Here is a 20913-nt window from a genome sequence, read left to right as displayed (position 1 = left end):
CAACTTGAAAGACAAGTTTTCTTTTGTTCCTTATATTTCAAGCACAAAAAATAAAAATAAAAATAAAAAACTAAAAACTAAATGTTTATCAAAGGACCCCTAGCATTTGACAAACATATTTCGTCTAATACCCAAATTTAATTTCTAAGTTGTAGCAAAATGTACGTACGTGAGTTAAAAGGTCATAAAATTTTGAAAGTTTAATTTCTAAGTTGTAGTAAAATATACTCAATACTACGGTCTAATAATATTCCTCTTCACTTAGAAGTGAGAGGTCTTATGTCACATCCCAGTCTCAACTCCGTCGTAGCACGATATTGTCCGCTTTGAGCTTACCATTCCCTCACGGATTTGTTTCTGGAAACTCAGACGAGAACTTCCTAGTGGATCACCCATCTTAGGATTGCTCTCGCCTGAACTCACTTAACTTCGGAGTTTCGATGGAATCCGAAGTCAATGAATTCCCAAAAGGCCTCGTGCTATAAGGAGGGGAACATGTACATGTAAGGCACATCACCCCCTCTCCGTTGGTCAATGTGGTATGTTACATCTTAGGTTCGAATCTCGTGGATAGTGAATTCAATACAAAATTAGGTTGCCTATTGATGTAATAAAAAAAAATAGTGCAAAATCTACAAGGTCATAAATAGATTTTTAGTATTAAGATTGGGTTGATAAATATTTTATGTTTTAGAAGAGGTCAATACAGATTTGTATTGCCTAGTTGAAGATGATAATTGGTTTTATTGATCTATGCTAAAAATGAATTAAAAATTGACATAATATATGAAATTATTTATTTATTGACCTAAATTTTCTGAAAATTATTAATACAACAAATTTATTTTTGCTAAGGATGGTGATGTTTTGGAATAAGTGGTGCATTAAATAGGTTATGTTTTTAATATTAAAAATATTGATTGGTTGAATGCATATGCCAACCCAAAGAAAATAATAAAGAAAAGTTTGTGTGTATCATATCCAGCGGCGCTCCAGGTTTTGATTAGTAAATCAGTGGCGGGAGCCTCATAGAATTATATAATAAATAATGTTGCAAATATGTTTTTAAGGAAAAATAATGAAAATGATTTGAAAATTTTGATTTTAACTATAATGACAAAATAAAAAGTAAAATAAATAGTACCATGATTGACTTTTTAATGTAAAAATGTGATTTTTCGTTAAAATGAACAGTACCGAAAACTTTTCGTTAAAATTCTCTTATTTTTAATTATGTTTACAATAATGTTATATGACACTTCAAGTTTTCTATAGGCAAGTTGGACCCAGTTCTATTATGAATTTCTTTTATCATGATTTGTGTGACATGATCCAGATAAAAAAAATCTTCCATGATTATACATGCTACTTATTGATACAATCATACAACACTAATTTCCAATTAAAGCATTCATGCATGGAGCATGCCTGCATGTGAAGTGCTAATATATGATACCAGAAAAATGTTTATATATATATATATATATATATATATATATATATATATATATATATATATATATATATATATAAATTAATACCATTTGCGAGCTGCTTTGCATCATCTACAAGATCTTATTATAGGAATAGTTGCTATGTAAAGTAATTATTCTGTTCAAGAAAGTTACACATGACAATTTATAATTAGACCTGGTTTGGGAGTGAGGTGCTTAAAAAAAAAGCACCCATGAAAAAAAGCTGTAAGGGTTTTAGGTGTTTGGTAAACTGAAAAAAAAAAGGGCTTATTTTGGAAGCTGCTGTGAGAATAAGCTGAAATCAAAGGAAAAAGCTGAAGCTGCTATTTGCAGCTTTGGAAAATTGGCTTTTTTTCAAAGCACACGGAGCTACAGTGCTCCTTTAATGAAAAGACCCACTATCAGACTGCTTTTTTTTCCAAAAGCACTTTTACAAAAAAGTTTACCAAACACTCTGCTGCTTTATTTCACCGCAGCTTATTCTCACAGCACAGCCGCTTATTCTCACAACAGTTTTTTTTCAAAGTACAGCAATACCAAACCAGCCCTTAGAAATGTTTAATTTCTTAATTATCATTTAAAAGTCATCTCTAATAAAAATTTCATTCAAATAAAAGATTATTTAGTCATCTACACATTATAAATGAATGGTTATCAATTATCATCAATATGTTACTTTGTTCTTACACCGGCAATTTGCTTTACACATTTAGAAGCATGAATGATATTCAATTCGACTGATTTTTTAAGTCATTGATCTTTAAATGAAAACTAATAAATTAAACGATTGTAAAATTTATAGAACAAATATATGTTAGTAAGATATGTCTTTCCCACATAGGGATATACAGGTTATATGAACACCAGGACAACAAAAAACAAAGAGCTTGTGCATGCACTGTTTCAGTGGAATGTCGCATGGGTGTTGCCGGCCCTTCAAGTAACAAAAAATATTGTTTTCATATATGTATAAACGAGGGTGATGAAAAATCAGACGAGTTAAACTACTTATAAGACTTGATCATCATACAACAAAAATAGTTATATTCCACTCACCGCAATTAGCAAGAACCGAAAGCATGTGATGCTTTTACCTTTTTTTTTTTTTTTTTTTTGGTTTCATAAAACACAAAAATAGTTATATTCCACTCACTGCAATTAGCAAGAACCAAAAGCATGTAATGCTTTTACCTTCTTTTTTTTTTTTTTCCTCAAAAACACACACACATATATCATATATTTATGAGAACTTTAACGAAAAGCTCTTGGTGCTGTTCATTTTAACGAAAATCATATTTTTACATTAAAAAGTCAATCCTGAAACTATTTACTTTACCCTTTATTTTATTTTTATCGTTAAACTCAAAGTTTTCAACATTTTTCATTAGTTTTCCTTATATTTATATATACAACTGCGCAAATTGCAAGTCCAAAATGATAAGAACGAATCTCACTGTCATATATGGGCATAAAAATCCCCCCCCCCTAGTTATGTCGTAAAAAACCATAAAACAAAGGGTCTGTATATTCTAATAATATAACACTGTGGTCATCTTCGTAATCATGTACATTATATGTATATTTAATTTAAGGATAATGTTTGTGTCCCCCATGGGAATTTACTTGTTCCCTCACTTATAATGAATCTTTACTATCTGAATATTATAATTTGGACAATTCATTCTCTTTATCATCATCTAAAGATCATATTTGTAAAAAAAATTCAATTTGAAGATCATTTAATCATTCATACGTGTTAAATAGATCAATGATTTTAGTAACAAGTAGCATATAAATGCAAGAGCAGAGGATATTTTGTTTTATGCATATAAATGGCTAAAAGATTTCCAAATTGAATAATTTTCTACAAAATGATATTTAGATGATGATAAAGAAAATAAACGGTTTCAATTATAATGTTCAAACGGTAAAAATTCATTAAACGTAAGAGCAGAGGACATTTTGCGATTAGACACTATTTACACATCCTTGGATTTATACAACTTCAATCATATATGTGAAACTAACTTCTCTTTTTTTTGTCAGACAAATCAACTTTCATATTTAGCATCACTAATTAGTGTTTTGTTTAGTTAAATAAATCAATTTTTTTTGTTTTGTTTTTCTTTCCTTTCTATCCCTCATAATCTGAAAAAAATACAGTTGAAATAGATAAAGGGCATGCAAGAATGCCATTTGTGAGAAAAACGATCCCGATTATGGCCACCCCACTCCATACAGTTTAGAAGACTTTTATGCCGTTGAATGCTTGGCATAGATTATATGTATTAATATTAATATGCTGATGCAAGAGAGATGGTTCTTATATATAGTTAACAATATGATTTGACTTTCATTTATAACACATTAATTAATCTATGTTTAACACGTAACGAATAACAGTCAAGACTCAAGAGCAAGAGCAAGTGGATTACACCAAAAAAAAAAAAAAAAAAAAAAACTGAGGACCAAGTGGATTTAGCCATTACCAAAGGGTTTAATGACTTGAAATTTTCTAATATCTAGGAGATGATTGTTTTCACTCTATTTTTAGTTTCTTGCACAATCCCTTTTATTTTTAACATCATATTCAATAAACCAAATGAAAATAATGTTGGAAACTAAACACGAATGTGTAAGAGGTTAAAAAAAAGAGTGTGTATACTGTATAACATTCTCTTGTCTTATGTCATGAAAAATAATGATATATAAGAGAATCATATGAATATATTGTTTTACAGATAAGTGGGGTTATTACGGCCAGAGGCGGACAAGGAACCACCCATTCAAACCGGAGATAAGTGGGGTTATTACGACCAAAGGCGGACAAGGAACCACCAATTCAAACCGGATAAAGCAAACTAATTCAAGAGGTTGGTTCGGTTTTTACACTAAGGGCTTGTTTGTAAATGCTTCTAAAATAACTGAAAGTGTTTTTGGAAAAATTAATTTTGGGTCCCAAAAACACTTTCAGTACTTTTTAGACGAAACACTAGATACATGCTTCTCGCAAGAAATGCTTAAAGTGCTTTTTGAAGATCTACTTGGATTTTTATTAAGGATTGATTTTAAAAATATATTTATCTAAAATATTTTCAGTTATTTTAAAAATGCTTCCAAACGAGCTAGAGTAGTCTTGGACTAAATTGAAGCAAACCACAATTGGTTTGATTTGGTATGTTTCTTTATTTGGAAGCCGCCTATGTTAGTCTTACCTTACGAGTTTGATTCAAGCTTGAGCCGAGCTTGGGTACCATTGCAACTTAGCTCAACTTGTATACACCCCAAAGGCAAAAGGAACAAATGAAATATTATTTTACCCATTAGAATCCAAAATTTTAAGAATTGTTTGTTTTTCTCTTGAAATTGCTTGGTACTAACTTATAAATTAAATAGGATGATGCTATTCACATACCAATTTTACTTCTTACACATTTGTTTCAATTTTCGACTGTCGGATCGAATGAACTGAAGAAGATCAATAGACAAAAATGAACAAAGATGTGCCGAAAGTAAAAGGAAATGTGTGAATACCACTCCCTATTAAATAACACGAATGGATGATTTTAAGTACCAATGACATGGTTTGGTATAAATTACTTGATATCGGAGGCAAGTGGGGTGGAATATAGGATATCTTTGCATATGTCCGATATTAGGTATTTCATTATAAAACAACTCGATAGTAACTTGTTACACATGTAGCTACTCAGTTATATATATTCACGAAATCTTCAACGTAAAGACTCAAATCTTGTATTTGATTTAAAATATAAGAAAAAAAATCACATTTGGGTTTTGTCACGGGTACAAATCCCGTCTCCGCAACATTTTTTTTGGCAAAAAAAAAAAAACCAAAGTGTGATTCAACTTTAAGTTTTAATATGAGATTTGAGTACAAGGTGGAGCTCATTCAATAAATTTTTTTTTTTTTTTGAGTTTTGGGTTCAATCATCTCCAATATAAATACCTATATTTTGAAAACTCAGAATTTGAGTTTTGAATCTAGTATTTTCTCCTTCAATGCAAAGACTAAAATCCTAAAACTCAAAACTTAGGAATATGGGAATATTAAGTCGTTGCATTGAAGGAGAAAATTGGCAATTCATCCGCTTTTGAATGATTCGTTAAAAAATGGCTAAATTATGGTCGATGGTTTTAAGAAACATGTCAAGTATACACATACATATTTTTCACATACTATATTTGCCCCGTATTTTATTAAGTATGACATATATATAGAGTTAGACCCTTTAAGGGAAGGAATTCCTATTTTTTGAAGAAAAACTAGGGGTTAGTTATGGGGCTCACATCACATTGAACTTTAACGATCTGAACCGTCTATTTTGTGAGTCTCGATTCATAATTCACCTATAGAGGATGTACAACAAGATGGGTTAGTGATTAATTAAGATATTCGTAATTTTTCCAGTGTGGCTGATTTTTAATAAATGAGTTTTATAGGCAAATTAATTAATATAATTAATGAGTTACTTAGTATTATGGTCTACTGGTATTACTTTTCAAATTATCAAAGGTAAATGCACGAGCAATTACCCTTAACACAATTTTTTTTTCTACAAACGACAACATTAGTGGATTAAATTGTTAAATGTTAGGAAGGAGAAGAATCAGTGATTATCGAATTCGCACCAAAATGCATAAGCATTATTGTTTTCAGCCACTATGGTAAAGCGCTTGATATAGATTATACTAGTGGTAAAGCCTCATCCCTTAACCTATGATCAAACTTTTGTACTCTTGCCCTCCTCTTGGCTCAAAAACTTAAACTTAATTATTAAAAAAACACTATAATAGAGTAGTAGTTGTAGTTGAAATCTAATTTGGAAAGCAAAACAGAAATAAAGAAGAACATAGTGCAATCTAATTAGGTAAACATGCATGTAAGTACCTAACGGGGAAAAAACAAAGATAAGAGTAGATTAAATACGCAAAGTTTATTATGATGATGTGATTGTGATTTAACACCAAGTTTCTCGATTTAGTTGGAAAGCTTTTTCGTCGCATTTAGGAATTTTAAGTGCACACACCTTGCCTTGTAAGTGGGTTTAGGTCTTTCATGATGGCATTTCAATTGATAGTAGTGGTGGGGTTTGAATCTCCATATAGAGAATGAAGATGTTCTAACCCTTTTTTATGAAAAATCTAGACGCTACAAAGAAAGCTTTACTATGTTTAATTCTACATATTCCTTTACTCGTAGTGTAACATTGTTGAGTTCAAAATTAGCTAATGCTATACTGATATTTACATCATTTCCTGGTATCCCCTGAGGCCCCCTCCGAATTTCGTTAGCCCTCTTTTCACAGTTGGAGCTAATGATTCGAAGCAAGGGAGGGCCCGAAAATGAAATATAAAGCATAGATATTCTCGTAGTTACACTTTCATAGAATGCTAGAAGGTCTTTTTGGCTAGTTTTCTTTACTTTGAATTTGGAGGAAATCATCAAAATACTCGGACAGAAAATCAGCAAGCCAAATAAATCACTGACCTCTCCAAAATTCTGATACTACGGCAATTCCTGCAGCAGACGAGCAACCGGAAATGAATGTTGAAAAGTTGTTAGTCTTATAGGGCCAAAGAAGAGAAAAAGAGTTGATCCTTAGACCTCGTCCGCTATGGATGGGTTTATTTTAGTCAGTGCTTGCTCAAAGTGTGTTCGGATCACAAAAAATCGTAGAAACTATGGTTGAAAAAAATTTATGAGAAAAGAAATACTACTAAATTATGCACATTAATACTTCGAAATTAGACAGACATCCTCCTTTAATGGAGGTTGTCCTGCATTAACTTATAGTCCTGCACGGATTAATATTATGTATGTAACTCATAATCCTCTCCTGTTTTACAAATTTCTTTCATTGTCTTTCATTACTTATCATGTCACATGACATTATATTATTGACACGGCTAGTCGCATAAGTTGCAACAGGAGTCAGGAAAGAAGAAGTGGGTATTCTCGTCACGCATGGAGAGGTCCTTGCCTCATCCTAGGCCCTAGGACACCGGACTAACTGCTTTGCATTGGTCTTAAATTCCTAGTCACAATATGGTGTCTGACTTTCAGTCTGAGGTAACCCTGTAAACAGACTGGATTACCCTACCATCATGGGACCCAGCTTTGTTAGCGATGCTACAAGGAAGCCATCAAAACAACTTCATTTTGTCCTAATCCTCCATTTATCCACTCCCCTTGGACGAAAAATAACTTCACCGTCGCGTTTTATGTCAATAATACAATATTCATAAATAGCAAAAATAGCTGTATACGAAACTTTTGTGATTTGGGGTTCTGGCATTCGTATTAACAGCTAACGATTTTAGGCTCGTTCGGAAGTGCTTTTAAAATGATTGAAAACACTTTTGGTAAAAGTACTTTTGGGTTTCAAGAGCACTTGAAGTGCATTTAGGAGAAGCACTAGTTAAGTGCTTCTACAATAAGCACTTCAAGTGCCTTTTTAGGATTCCTTTGCATTTTTATTAAGCATTGGTTCCAAAAACACTTTCATCAAAAGGGCTTTCAGTCACTTTAAAAATACACTTCTAAACACACCCTTTATAATTATCTTTACAGCTCCTTAATGTTCTAGTTTATGCTCCGACCTATTATCTGAATAGACAAAGAAGGACGCACGGTCTAACGAGGCTATTGCGAAGTATTCACTTGTTACTTTAAATCGAATTTTGGCAATGGTAGAAGTGCCTTGGGACTCTGGTTCCAGTGAAGGTGACGAAACGGAACTTCATGTATATGTTTTTCGGATTCTCAAATCCATGTAAACGTTTTTTTGGCTTTTCAAAAGATTTATTAGGGATTTATCAAGCGAAAGAGGACACATCATTTATTCGTGCATGTATAAGTTGATGTTATAAATCCGCTCGTGAGTCCTTGTCAACACTGATCCACTGAAATATCAACCACACTATTCAAAATCTTCACGGTCATGAAAAAATCTCGGCCCTTCCCCCAACAAATGCTTTTGAACCCAATTTCTACAGTTCAACACGTTCAGCAAAACTAGACTTCAAGTGACCAACATAACTCAATTTTGCCAAAACCGAAACCAACTCTTTTCTCGTCCTCTTCCGACGTGGAACGTGTTCCGCTACTGCTACTGTTACGTTTTGGTGACACACCCCGACCATTTGGTATTGGAGACAAGGAAATGAGTCCTGCACTCGTGAGGATAATCTGGTGAAATTATATGACAATGCTGTCTATAAATTTTATAGGAGACCTGGGTTAGGAAAAACCGAAAACGAAAAATTCCCTATCTTCAAGTATGCAAGGAAATTGATGTAGTACAGAGTTGGCAGCAGATTTAGATAGTTTAGCGTACGTGAAAACACAGAAAACTTAACGAAACAAAAATAAAAGACAATTGGACTCCAGGGGCGGTGCACACTAAACTATCAACGTTGATGTCCTCATCAGAAACTCATATTATGCAGAAAAGTATCAATATGCACATTCATCCCAGCCAAGGAGTGGTGCACGCTAATTATGTGATTTTTGCGTGCTCAAGCCTGAACTGTGAGGGCAATTTCATCTAACTTGACTCACAAAGGTGTAGTTAACAATGACATATCTGCATGTTTTGACCTCAGACAACAAGGCCTGCATGACATGGTTTTGAAATTTTCAGTAGTGTGCTAGTCATGTTTATTTATTTATTTCATCTGGACTGTAATATGCTCAAATATATGCAACTTATCTGCAGAATGTATCTAAATCTATTAACAGCCGTTAATCGTCCTACTAATCAATGTCACCTTAGTCCACTAAACATGTATAAACTCACAGAATTATGACCTAGATTACACATGCAAAAACAAACCTTGATCATGGAATGACAAATTTTCATAAGCTGAATATAAATTAATATGGAACAATGTACAATTTTCGGGTCCATTCAACTCTTTTCGTCTATTTATTTGGCTTAGTGAGTTTCAATTCAAGATAATTTTCCGCATTAAGGTGCATGAGATTGACTATCCACACATGATATCTAAATCTCAATTATGTCATCGATTATGACTATAAAAGACTTGCAACACCAGAGTAAAGAAATAGTTACGCAAACATGATTTTACCATATGCAGTTCAACAATACACCACTTTTCAACAGAAAAAACACTATACAACATATATTCTTGCAGAACCAATCCGCACTTATGTACAAGAATGGACTTCAAATATTATATATGCTTCGATATATGATCAGGATTAGTAATGTCAACATTGTTATCAGTATATTATCTTCTGTCGATAACTCAAAATTACATTCTATCAAAAGCCAATACTACAACAACAACAACAACAAAGCCTTTTCCCACTAAGTGGGGTCGGCTATATGAATCCTAGAACGCCATTGCGCTCATTTGTGTCATGTCCTCCGTTAGATCCAAGTACTCAAGTCTTTTCTTAGGGTCTCTTCCAAAGTTTTCCTAGGTCTTCCTCTACTCCTTCGGCCCCGAACCTCTGTCCCGTAGTCACATTTTCGAACCGGAGCGTCAGTAGGCCTTCTTTGCACATGTCCAAACCACCGGAACCGATTTTCTCTCATATTTCCTTCAATTTTGGCTACTCCTACTTTACCTCGGATATCCTAATTCCCAATCTTATCCTTTCTCGTGTGCCCATACATCCCACGAAGCATCCTCATCTCCGCTACACCCATTTTGTGTACGTTGATGCTTCACCGCCCAACATTCTGTGCCATACAACATCGCTGGCTTTATTGCCGTCCTATAAAATTTTCCCTTGAGCTTCAGTGGCCTACGACGGTCACACAACACGCCGGATGCACTCTTACACTTCATCCATCCAGCTTGTATTCTATGGTTGAGATCTCCATCTAATTCTCCGTTCTCTTGCAAGATAGATCCTAGGTAGCGAAAACGGTCACTTTTTGTGGTCTTCGCTAGATTGCTCCGGTCATTAGTGTGGATAAGTATATAAATGGATAGAGATAGGAAAGCAAACACAAGATGTACGTGGTTCACCCAGATTGGCTACGTCCACGAAATAGAGGAGTTCTCATTAATTGTGAAGGGTTTACACAAGTACATAGGTTCAAGCTCTCCTTTAGTGAGTACAAGTGAATGATTTAGTACAAATGACATTAGGAAATATTGTGGGAGAATGATCTCGTAGCCACGAAACTTCTAAGTACCGGAGTGTGGTATCGTCTTGACTTGCCTTATCTGTCTCATAGGTAGATGTGGCATCTTCTCTGGAAGTACTCTTCCTCCATCCAGGGGTGGTATCTGTAACTGGTGGAGATGCACAAGGTAATGTATCAATTTCACTTGAAGCTTACTTGTAGTTTCATGCTTGGTCAAGCGAGATACAAACCATGTAGTAGGAGTCCCCCAAGTCGCCGAGCTGGGGGATCTGCTGAAAGAGGTGACAGACAAGGTAAGCAATCAGAGCTCCGGCTGATTGTTCACATTCTCCCTATCTTGCAGGCAGCATGAAGGATAAAGAGAAGAAAAATGAGGAGAGATGATATGGGATACTTTTGCTTTTGAAGAAGTAACTTTCCACAGGCTTATTCTTGAACTGGGCTGGAGGGTTTTCTGGTTTCCTCCAGAGTATAAGGCCGACTGAAGAATTTGAGGGTCAAAACAAGTCCATCAAATCTAGAGTACGTTCGACCCTGCTGATATGGGATACTTTTGCTTTTGATAGAGTAGTGGATGTATCGGCACGTGTGCTGTTACGCTTGTCTCCACATGCTTCCTTGTATCCTTCTCACTTGCCCTATCTGTTCCTCAGGCATATGCGGTATCTTCCCTGGAAGCATAAGATGTTGAAGATGAGTACTCGAGAGCAATGCCAGGTAAGTAATCAGGTAAGGGGTTCCAGGCAGTCAGTTCCTGGCTGGAAGCTTGATTCCAAGTGTTGACTGATTGCTCTCTTTCTCCTTATCTTGCAGGTAAGAACAAGGCCAAAGGAAAAGACAGGGAAAAAGCATGATATGGGATACTCTTGCTTTTAACCCTGATGATATGAGATATTCTTGCTCTAGTATAGCTTGTTTACAGAGGTATTATCGGGGGGAAAGAAAGCTGAATATTTCGAAAGGCTTTGTTGGGAGTGCCCTCTCAGATAAGAGAAAGGGTTGAGCATTTTTGCAGGTCTGCCTGTCCGTTAGGGATGGAAGTCGACATATATAGGAATCTCCCTAACATCAAGTAATAATGCTATTCCTTTACCCTGCTTGGTTATAGCACGGTAGTGGGAGCTGCCAGCTTCACATGTTTTAACTCTGTCAGAGCACTTTGAAAAAGTGGTTTGTGGTATCTGGAAAGCTGATGTTGCGTGTGAAGATTACAGACCTGTCGGGGGTCTGGCTCTCGAGATTCGGAGAACGATGCCTCTTCGATTTTTGAGAAAGCAATCCTGCTGGGGGTCTGGCTCTCGAGATTCGGAGAGCGGTGTCTCTTCGATTTTTGAGAAAGTAATCATGTTGGGAGTCTGGCTCTCGAGATTCGGAGGGCCGTGCCTCTTCGATTTTGGAGCAAGCAATCTTGTTGGGAGTGTTTTCTCGAATGTGAGTAAAGGTTGGGCATGTTTGCTAGTCTACCTTGCCACGAAGCACAGAGGTTGACACACAGGGACTTTCCAATTATCCAGCAGTGGTACTGTTCCTTTACCCTCTCTTCGATTTTGAGAAAGTAATCATGTTGGGAGTCTGGCTCTCGAGATTCGGAGGGCCGTGCCTCTTCGATTTTGGAGCAAGCAATCTTGTTGGGAGTGTTTTCTTGAATGTGAGTAAAGGTTGGGCATGTTTGCTAGTCTACCTTGCCACGAAGCACAAAGGTTGACACACAGGGACTTTCCAATTATCCAGCAGTGGTACTGTTCCTTTACCCTCTCTTCGATTTTTGAGAAAGTAATCATGTTGGGAGTCTGGCTCTCGAGATTCGGAGGGCGGTGCCTCTTCGATTTTGGAGCAAGCAATCTTGTTAGGAGTGTTTTCTCGAATGTGAGTAAAGGTTGGGCATGTTTGCTAGTCTACCTTGCCACGAAGCACAGAGGTTGACACACCGGGATTTTCCAATTATCCAGCAGTGGTACTGTTCCTTTACCCTTGTGGGTAATAATATGGTAGCTAGACCTTCAAAATTTATGTGTCTAAACTTTGTTAGTGTTGTTTCTTTGCAATTCTTTTACCCTTCTTGGTCAGAGCGATGTAGTGGGAGCTGCAAGCTTCACGTGTCTCAACTTTGTCAGAGAACTTTGGCAAAGTTATCTGTGGTACCCATGAGCTACTGTTGCGTGTGGGAAGTGGGTGATTGAACAGTACGATTCATGTGCTTTCTACTTCGTCAGAAATCGTCGACAGAATGCCCATAATTTCCGCAAAGCTGAGTGTGCGTGTGACAGGTGCTGACAAGGCTGGAAAAGTAGGTGCCTCTTCGATTTCTGAAATCGGCCCTCGTGGTCTCTGAGCAGCCCAGCTTTTGAGAAAGCAAGCCTCTTCGATTTCTGAGATCGGCCTTTGTGGTCTTTGAGCAGCCCAGCTTTTGAGAAAGCAAACACCTCTTCGATTTCTGAGATCGACCCTCGTGGTCTCTGAGCAGCCCAGCTTTTGAGAAAGCAAACGCCTCTTCGATTTCTGAGCAGGCGCCTCTTCGATTTCTGAAGCTTCGTCGAGTGCAGATTTTTATAGGGGCTGACATTAAGTTCCAAAGCACACTTGAATATCCACCAGTAGAAGCTCCATTCTTGCACTTCTAAGATCTTGATTTGTCCGACCTCTTCTCTCTTCAACACCTTTGAAAATGTCTGGCCCCTCCGACCGTCGTTTTGACTTGAACCTTGTTGAAGAGGCAGCCCCGCCTTCTCCAGACAACATATGGCGCCCATCCTTCGTCTCCCCTACTGGTCCTCTTACCGTTGGGGATTCCGTGATGAAGAATGATATGACCGCTGCGGTAGTGGCCAGGAACCTTCTCACTCCCAAAGATAACAGACTACTTTCCAAACGGTCTGATGAGTTGTCTGTTAAGGATTCTCTGGCTCTCAGTGTTCAGTGTGCAGGTTCTGTGTCTAATATGGCCCAACGCCTATTTGCTCGAACCCGCCAAGTTGAATCATTGGCGGCTGAAGTGATGAGTCTCAAACAGGAGATTAGAGGGCTCAAGCATGAGAATAAACAGTTACACCGGCTCGCACATGACTATGCTACAAACATGAAGAGGAAGCTTGACCAGATGAAGGAATCTGATGGTCAGGTTTTACTTGATCATCAGAGATTTGTGGGTTTGTTCCAAAGGCATTTATTACCTTCGTCTTCTGGGGCTGTACCGCGTAATGAAGCTCCAAATGATCAATCTCTGATGCCTCCTCCTTCTAGGGTTTTGTCCAGTACTGAGGCTCCGAATGATCCCCCTCCGGTGCCTTCTCTTTCTGGGGCTCTACCGACTGCTGAGACTTCTCCTAAGCAACCTTTGTGAAGGCTCCCTCTTGTTTGTTTATTTTGACTCAAGTATATGTACATATTTGTAACTTATCGGGGATATCAATAAATAAGTTTTCCTTCATTTCAACGTATTGTGTTAAATACACCAAAGCCTTCTTCGCTAAGTTCTTTGAATTTTCTTTTGTTGAAGCTTGTATGTTGAAGCTTTGTGAGTGGAGCATATAGGTTGAGGTAGTGTTCCCTTAATTTCCCGAGTGAGGAAAACTTCTGGGTTGGAGACTTGGAAAATCCAAGTCACTGAGTGGGATCGGCTATATGAATCTTAGAACGCCATTGTGTTCTGTCCTGTGTCATGTCCTCCGTTAGATCCAAGTACTCTAAGTCTTTTCTTAGGGTCTCTTCCAAAGTTTTCCTAGGTCTTCCTCTGCCCCTTCGGCCCTGAACCTCTGTCCCATAGTCGCATCTTCTAATCGGAGCGTCAGTAGGCCTTCTTTGCACATGTCCAAACCACCGTAACCGATTTTCTCTCATCTTTCCTTCAATTTCGGCTACTCCTACTTTACCCCGGATATCCTCATTCCTAATCTTATCCTTTCTCGTGTGCCCACACATCCAACGAAGCATCCTCATCTCCGCTACACCAATTTTGTGTAAGTGTTGATGCTTCACCACCCAACATTCTGTGCCATACAGCATCGCCGGCCTTATTGCCGTCCTATAAAATTTTCCCTTGAGCTTCAGTGGCATACGGCGGTCACACAACACGCCGGATGCACTCTTCCACTTCATCCATCCAGCTTGTATTCTATGGTTGAGATCTCCATCTAATTCTCCGTTCTTTTGCAAGATAGATCCTAGGTAACGAAAACGGTCGCTCTTTGGTATTTCTTGATCTCCGATCCTCACCCCTAACTCGTTTTGGCCTCCATTTGCACTGAACTTGCACTCCATATATTCTGTCTTTGATCGGCTTAGGCGAAGACCTTTAGATTCCAACACTTCTCTCCAAAGGTTAAGCTTTGCATTTACCCCTTCCTGAGTTTCATCTATCAACACTATATCGTCTGCGAAAAGCATACACCAAGGAATATCACCTTGAATATGTCCTGTTAACTCATCCATTACCAACGCAAAAAGGTAAGGACTTAAGGATGAGCCTTGATGTAATCCTACAGTTATGGGAAAGCTTTCGGTTTGTCCTTCATGAGTTCTTACGGCAGTCTTTGCTCCTTCATACATATCCTGTATAGCTTGGATATATGCTACTCGTACTCCTTTCTTCTCTAAAATCCTCCAAAGAATGTCTCTTGGGACCCTATCATACGCTTTTTCCAAATCTATAAAGACCATGTGTAAATCATTTTTCCCATCTCTATATCTTTCCATCAATCTTCGTAAGAGATAGATTGCCTCCATGGTTGAACGCCCTGGCATGAACCCGAATTGGTTGTCCGAAACCCGTGTCTCTTGCCTCAATCTATGCTCAATGACTCTCTCCCAGAGCTTCATTGTATGACTCATTAGCTTAATTCCCCTATAGTTCATGCAATTTTGTACATCGCCCTTATTCTTGTAGATAGGCACCAAAGTGCTCATTCGCCACTCATTTGGCATCTTCTTCGTTTTCAAAATCCTATTGAAAAGGTCAGTGAGCCATGTTATACCTGTCTCTCCCAAAACTTTCCACACTTCGATTGGTATATCGTATGGGCCTACTGCTTTTCTATGCTTCATCTTCTTCAAAGCTACACCCACTTCTTCCTTCCGGATTCTACGATAGTAAGAGTAGTTTCTACACTCTTCTGAGTTACTCAACTCCCCTAAAGAAGCACTCCTTTCATGTCCTTCATTGAAAAGATTATGAAAATAACCTTTCCATCTGTCTTTAACCGCGTTCTCTGTAGCAAGAACCTTTCCATCCTCATCCTTGATGCACCTCACTTGGTTTAGGTCCTTTGTCTTCTTTTCCCTTGCTCTAGCTAGTTTATAGAGATCCAACTCTCCTTCTTTGGTATCTAGTCGCTTATACATATCGTCATAAGCCGCTAACTTAGCTTCTCTCACAGCTTTCTTCGCCTCTTGCTTCGCTTTTCTATACCTTTCACCATTTTCATCGGTCCTATCCTTGTATAAGGCTTTACAACATTCCTTCTTAGCCTTCACCTTTGCTTGTACCTCCTCATTCCACCACCAAGATTCCTTTTGGTGTGGGGCAAAGCCCTTGGACTCTCCTAATACCTCTTTTGCTACTTTTCGGATACAACTAGCCATGGAATCCCACATTTGGTTAGCTTCCCCCTCTCTATCCCACACACACTGGGTGATTACTTTCTCTTTGAAAATGGCTTGTTTTTCTTCTTTTAGATTCCACCATCTAGTCCTTGGGCACTTCCAAGTCTTGTTCTTTTTTCTCACTCTTTTGATATGTACATCCATCACCAACAAGCGATGTTGATTAGTCACGCTCTCTCCTGGTATAACTTTGCAATCCTTACAAGTTATACGATCCCCTTTCCTCATTAGAAGAAAATCTATTTGTGTTTTTGACGACCCACTCTTGTAGGTGATCACATGTTCTTCTCTCTTCTTAAAGAAGGTGTTAGCTAAGAAGAGATCATATGCCATTGCAAAATCCAAGATAGCTTCCCCATCCTCGTTTCTCTCCCCAAAACCATGGCCACCATGAAAACCTCCATAGTTGCCTGTCTCCCTGCCCACGTGTCCATTTAAATCTCCTCCTATAAATAACTTCTCCGTCTGAGCAATTCCTTGCACCAAGTCTCCAAGGTCTTCCCAAAATTTCTCCTTCGAACTCGTATCCAACCCTACTTGAGGTGCGTACGCACTAATCACATTGATAAGTTCTTGTCCTATTACAATCTTGATTGCCATGATTCTATCTCCTACCCTCTTGACATCTACAACATCTTGTGTCAAGGTCTTGTCCACGATGATGCCAACACCGTTTCTCGTTCTATTTGTGCCCGAATACCATAGTTTAAACCCTGAGTTTTCTAGATCCTTTGCCTTACGACCAACCCACTTAGTTTCTTGTAGGCACATAATATTTATCCTTCTCCTCACCATAACTTCTACTACTTCCATAGATTTTCCCGTCAAGGTTCCTATATTCCACGTTCCTAAACGCATTTTGCTCTCTTGAACTCTACCCTTCTGTCCTAGCTTCTTCACCCTTCCCCGTCTAATAGGATCAAAGTACTTCTTTTGTGTGTCCCGTGTAAAGTTGATAGGAGCATATGCTCCCAAACAACTTTGAGTGGAGTCGTTCGAAAAGAAGTTTCTATAGCCCCCTTGCTCATTTAACACTGTATCCGGGTGCCGATGGAGATACAGCGACCCTTGCTCACTTATCACTGTGCTCAGGCCACACAGCGCGCCACTTACGGGTGACGCCCTAGCTTTAGCGCGATTTCGTTCTGGATTCATTTTCATAAGGATTCGACGTGATCATGGAGTGCCGGCTGTCGACTACCTGACGCCCTCCCCCTCCTCCTTTATCCGGGCTTGGGACCGGCAATGTAAGATAAACTTACACGGCGGAGTTTATCAAAAGCCAATACTAAAAGCATAAAACTACAGCAGTAGCTAGAAAAACGACACTAAATTATTTTGACAGGGTACTGTTTTGTCAAAATCTTATATTCCATTAAAGACAACCACCTATTCCTATCCCATATTTACAAACTTTATGTAATGATTTATGAACAGAGTATTTTTCTCTGCCTTCAAATTCACTTCCTTACTAATCACAGTTAATCCTCAATAATACCACATAGCAGCAATAACTTAAACCACATACCATAGTAGAAAACAGCACCATAATATCGAATTGCTTCATCAAATCTGGCATGCACAGAAAAGCCCCAATATCAATCAGTGCCATCCCACGAGGTGGTCCGGCAGAATCTCAGAGACTGTTGCCAAGAACCTCCAAGGCAGATGTGACCACCACACTGTCAACATAATACATACATAATACATAAAAAGCATACAAGAGTAGCTTAACGTTTATTTCTGCATTCAAATGTGATATGAGAACTCTGTTTCAACAGACAAAAATAGTATTTGAAGAGAACCGGCTCAAGTGAACGAATAATTTGCAAAACTCAATGACGAGTGGGAAAAAAAAAATACTTTCAAACTGATATAATCATGAGAATTTACTGATTCTAGCAAAAGATTAACAACATTATTCCAGTGGAAAAAGTTATGACATCAATTTGCGAATTACAGTTCAGCATAAATTTTAGATGAGCACAATCCCTATCAAAACAACTCACTTCTTCAGTTCCAGTATTAAGCAAAGATGTCTCAGCCATGAAAACACCATTACACAGTGAATAAGCTGGGCCCTCAGTTGAAAACTCTGGTAAATTCCTAACTTCTCAGTGAGTAAAAATAGTATCATTACGCCTTGGTGGTCTATCAGGAACTGAACCTGGCTTGAACTTTGAGGCCTCATGTTTCGCCAGTTCAGGAGGAACATGACTATTACTCTGAATAAGCATCTGCTTGAGATCATAAAATACATCCGTGTCATGCATAGTCAAGAATGTTGTGGCCACACCAGTCTTCCCTGCACGGCCAGTACGCCCAATACGATGAGTGTACTGTTCGATATTCCCAGGCATATCGTAATTAATAACATAGGCCACATCAGGTATGTCAATCCCACGACCCGCAACATCGGTTGCAACTAGAACATTGTATTTCTTGGTCCGAAAACCTTCGAGGCTAATTTCTCTCTGCTCCTGTGACTTCCCTCCATGCAAAGTGGTAACACGATATCCATTCTTATCCAAACTCTTAGCAACATAGTCAGCATTCTTCTTGGTGTTAACGAACACAATAGCAGTCTTATCACCAAGTTCGTCAAGCAATCTCTTTAATCTCTCAAATTTCTCAGATTCCTTGCTCATGATCACATTCTGAGTGATCAAATCAGTTGTCTTTCCAGCCGTGCCAATGGTGACCACAACAGGATTCCTCAAGTACTTCCTAGCAAGCCGCTCCACAGCAGGTGGCATGGTGGCACTGAACATATAAGTGGTTCTGTATATCTTCTTCTCATCAAGTTCTTCGTCCTCATTCTCAGGTTTGAAATTGCTGGAGGGCATTGCATCTAAAACTCCCACAACCTGTGGCTCGAACCCCATATCAATCATCCTATCAGCCTCATCAAGCACAACATAATTGCACTGGTTAAGAACTGCATAACGCCTCTCCAAGCAATCAATCAAACGCCCTGGAGTGGCAATTACAACTGCACATCCTTGCCTAATTCTAAACCCTTGATCCTCGATGGACTGCCCACCAACAATGGAAACCACTTTGATACCCAAGAATTGCGCAAACTTGTTAGTCTCATCCTCAATCTGCTGTGCAAGCTCACGAGTAGGCGCCATAACAACAGCATAAGGCCCTTCTGCCGCATTCTCCTCACTAATGGGAGGCAACCTCGAAATATAAGTCAACATAGGAAGAACAAAGGCAGCAGTCTTACCAGAACCAGTCTCAGCAATGCCAATAACATCGCGCTGTTGCATGCCAAGTGGAATCGCCGCCATCTGAATCGGAGAAGGCTTTTTGTACCCAGCCTTCTCCACAGTCTTAAGCAACTCCTCACTCAATTTACTCTCTGCCCAACTCCTCATTGGCCTCGGAATCCTTGACCCCTTATACGAAATGTTAAAATCCTCTCGAAAAATCCTCCAGTCCCTCTCAGTCATCTCTTCAAGCTTCTTATCAGTCCAATGGCGATCGACCCTCATGTCGAAAGTGTCATACATTTCCGCAGCCTCCTCCTTAAGCCTCTGAGCAGCGGCCTCCTCAGGCCTCTCCTCGACGCCGTCCTTCTTCCGAATCTCCTCCCGCAGCTCCCTCTCGTACTTCACAGCAAGCTTCTTCTGCTCCCTTCGGTCCATCCCGGCCCGAAACCCTCGCCCAAACAAAAGCTGGGCCTCGTGAGGGTTTTGATACAGAGCATTCATATCCCGAGAAGTGTCCTCTGTGTTCTCCCAATCGAAAGAGAATCGGAACTTCTCGCTGGGTTTGATCACTCGCTTCTTGGGCTTCTTGGATCCAAGATACTGCTCTTTAATGGCTTCCAGCTCTTTGTCCCGCTCGCGCTCGGCCAATTTGTCTAAGCGGGCACGCTCTCTAGCCTTGGCCTCCTCTTCGCGCTCCCTATCTCGGTCGCGGTCGCGGTTCCGCCGCTCCGAATCTCGCTCCCGGTCTCGTTCCCGGTCACGGGAGTATCGATCCCTGTCTCGGTCTCGGTCCCTATGATCTCGGTCTCTGTCTCTATCTCGATCTCGGTCTCGGTCAGAACTAGTGGTGGTTGCGGGCGGTGCGTTGTCGGAGGAAGGGCGCGAGTGGGAGAGACTGGAGAGAAGACGGTGTTGGTGGCGTTTCTGGTCTTCGGTTTGTTCTTGGCGGCGTTGGAGGGCTAATTGCTCCCGTTGGGCTTTGGTTAAGAAAACGGGTTTCTTGGGCGGCAGCGAGGAGGAGGCGGTGGCAGAGGAGGCGGCGATGGGAATGGCCTCAGCTGAGCGTTTCATTGTGTGAAAAATTGGAAGAGACTCAAGGGAAAGGAAGGGATTGCAGAGGGTTAAGGGTTTGAAGGAGGGGAAAACTGAGAAATTTGGAAAAATAGCCCAAATTAGGATCTTTGTTGAAATTCTAACCAAAGTTCATATGCTTCTCCATTTTTAAGTAGGACTTAGCTAGATTTTCATTAAAAGTGAATTTGAAATACATTATTACTAGTTTATTGTGAGTCTTAATTCACTCGTCCATCCTTGTTAGTATAGATAATATTTTTTGTTAAATAAAAATTAATTTTTTTTAAACAAGCGATATTATCTATCCTAAGGGGTTGTGATGGTATAAATCTTATAATGAGCTAACAACAATGTGATTCAAATTCGTCTTTGGCGAATCTAAGACCTCTCACTTACAAG

General features: G+C 39.0%; 1 protein-coding gene across 3 annotated transcripts; it reads right to left on the bottom strand.

The window, feature by feature from the left end:
• Nucleotides 1-8311: 8311 nt before the first annotated feature.
• LOC126623177 (DEAD-box ATP-dependent RNA helicase 21-like) lies at nucleotides 8312-20632 on the bottom strand. 3 transcript variants are annotated; one of them, XM_050291977.1, is made up of 3 exons: nucleotides 18232-20632; nucleotides 17751-17904; nucleotides 8312-8669 (listed from the first exon to the last, which is right to left on the bottom strand). In XM_050291977.1, exon 1 carries the CDS (start codon nucleotides 20509-20511, stop codon nucleotides 18337-18339), a length of 2175 nt encoding a protein of 724 aa, XP_050147934.1. In that variant the 5' UTR covers nucleotides 20512-20632; the 3' UTR covers nucleotides 8312-8669; nucleotides 17751-17904; nucleotides 18232-18336. The 3 variants fall into 3 exon arrangements, with proteins under 3 accessions (XP_050147934.1, XP_050147935.1, XP_050147933.1); XM_050291978.1 differs by lacking the exon at nucleotides 8312-8669 and adding an exon at nucleotides 8688-9114; XM_050291976.1 differs by lacking the exon at nucleotides 8312-8669 and having other exon boundaries at nucleotides 17575-17904.
• Nucleotides 20633-20913: the final 281 nt, after the last annotated feature.

This window comes from Malus sylvestris, chromosome 5 (assembly GCF_916048215.2).
Source record: "Malus sylvestris chromosome 5, drMalSylv7.2, whole genome shotgun sequence".
In the NCBI taxonomy this organism is placed as follows: Eukaryota; Viridiplantae; Streptophyta; class Magnoliopsida; order Rosales; family Rosaceae; genus Malus; species Malus sylvestris.
Note: the sequence above shows the minus strand (reverse complement) of the source record. Positions and strands in the feature narration are given on the sequence as shown.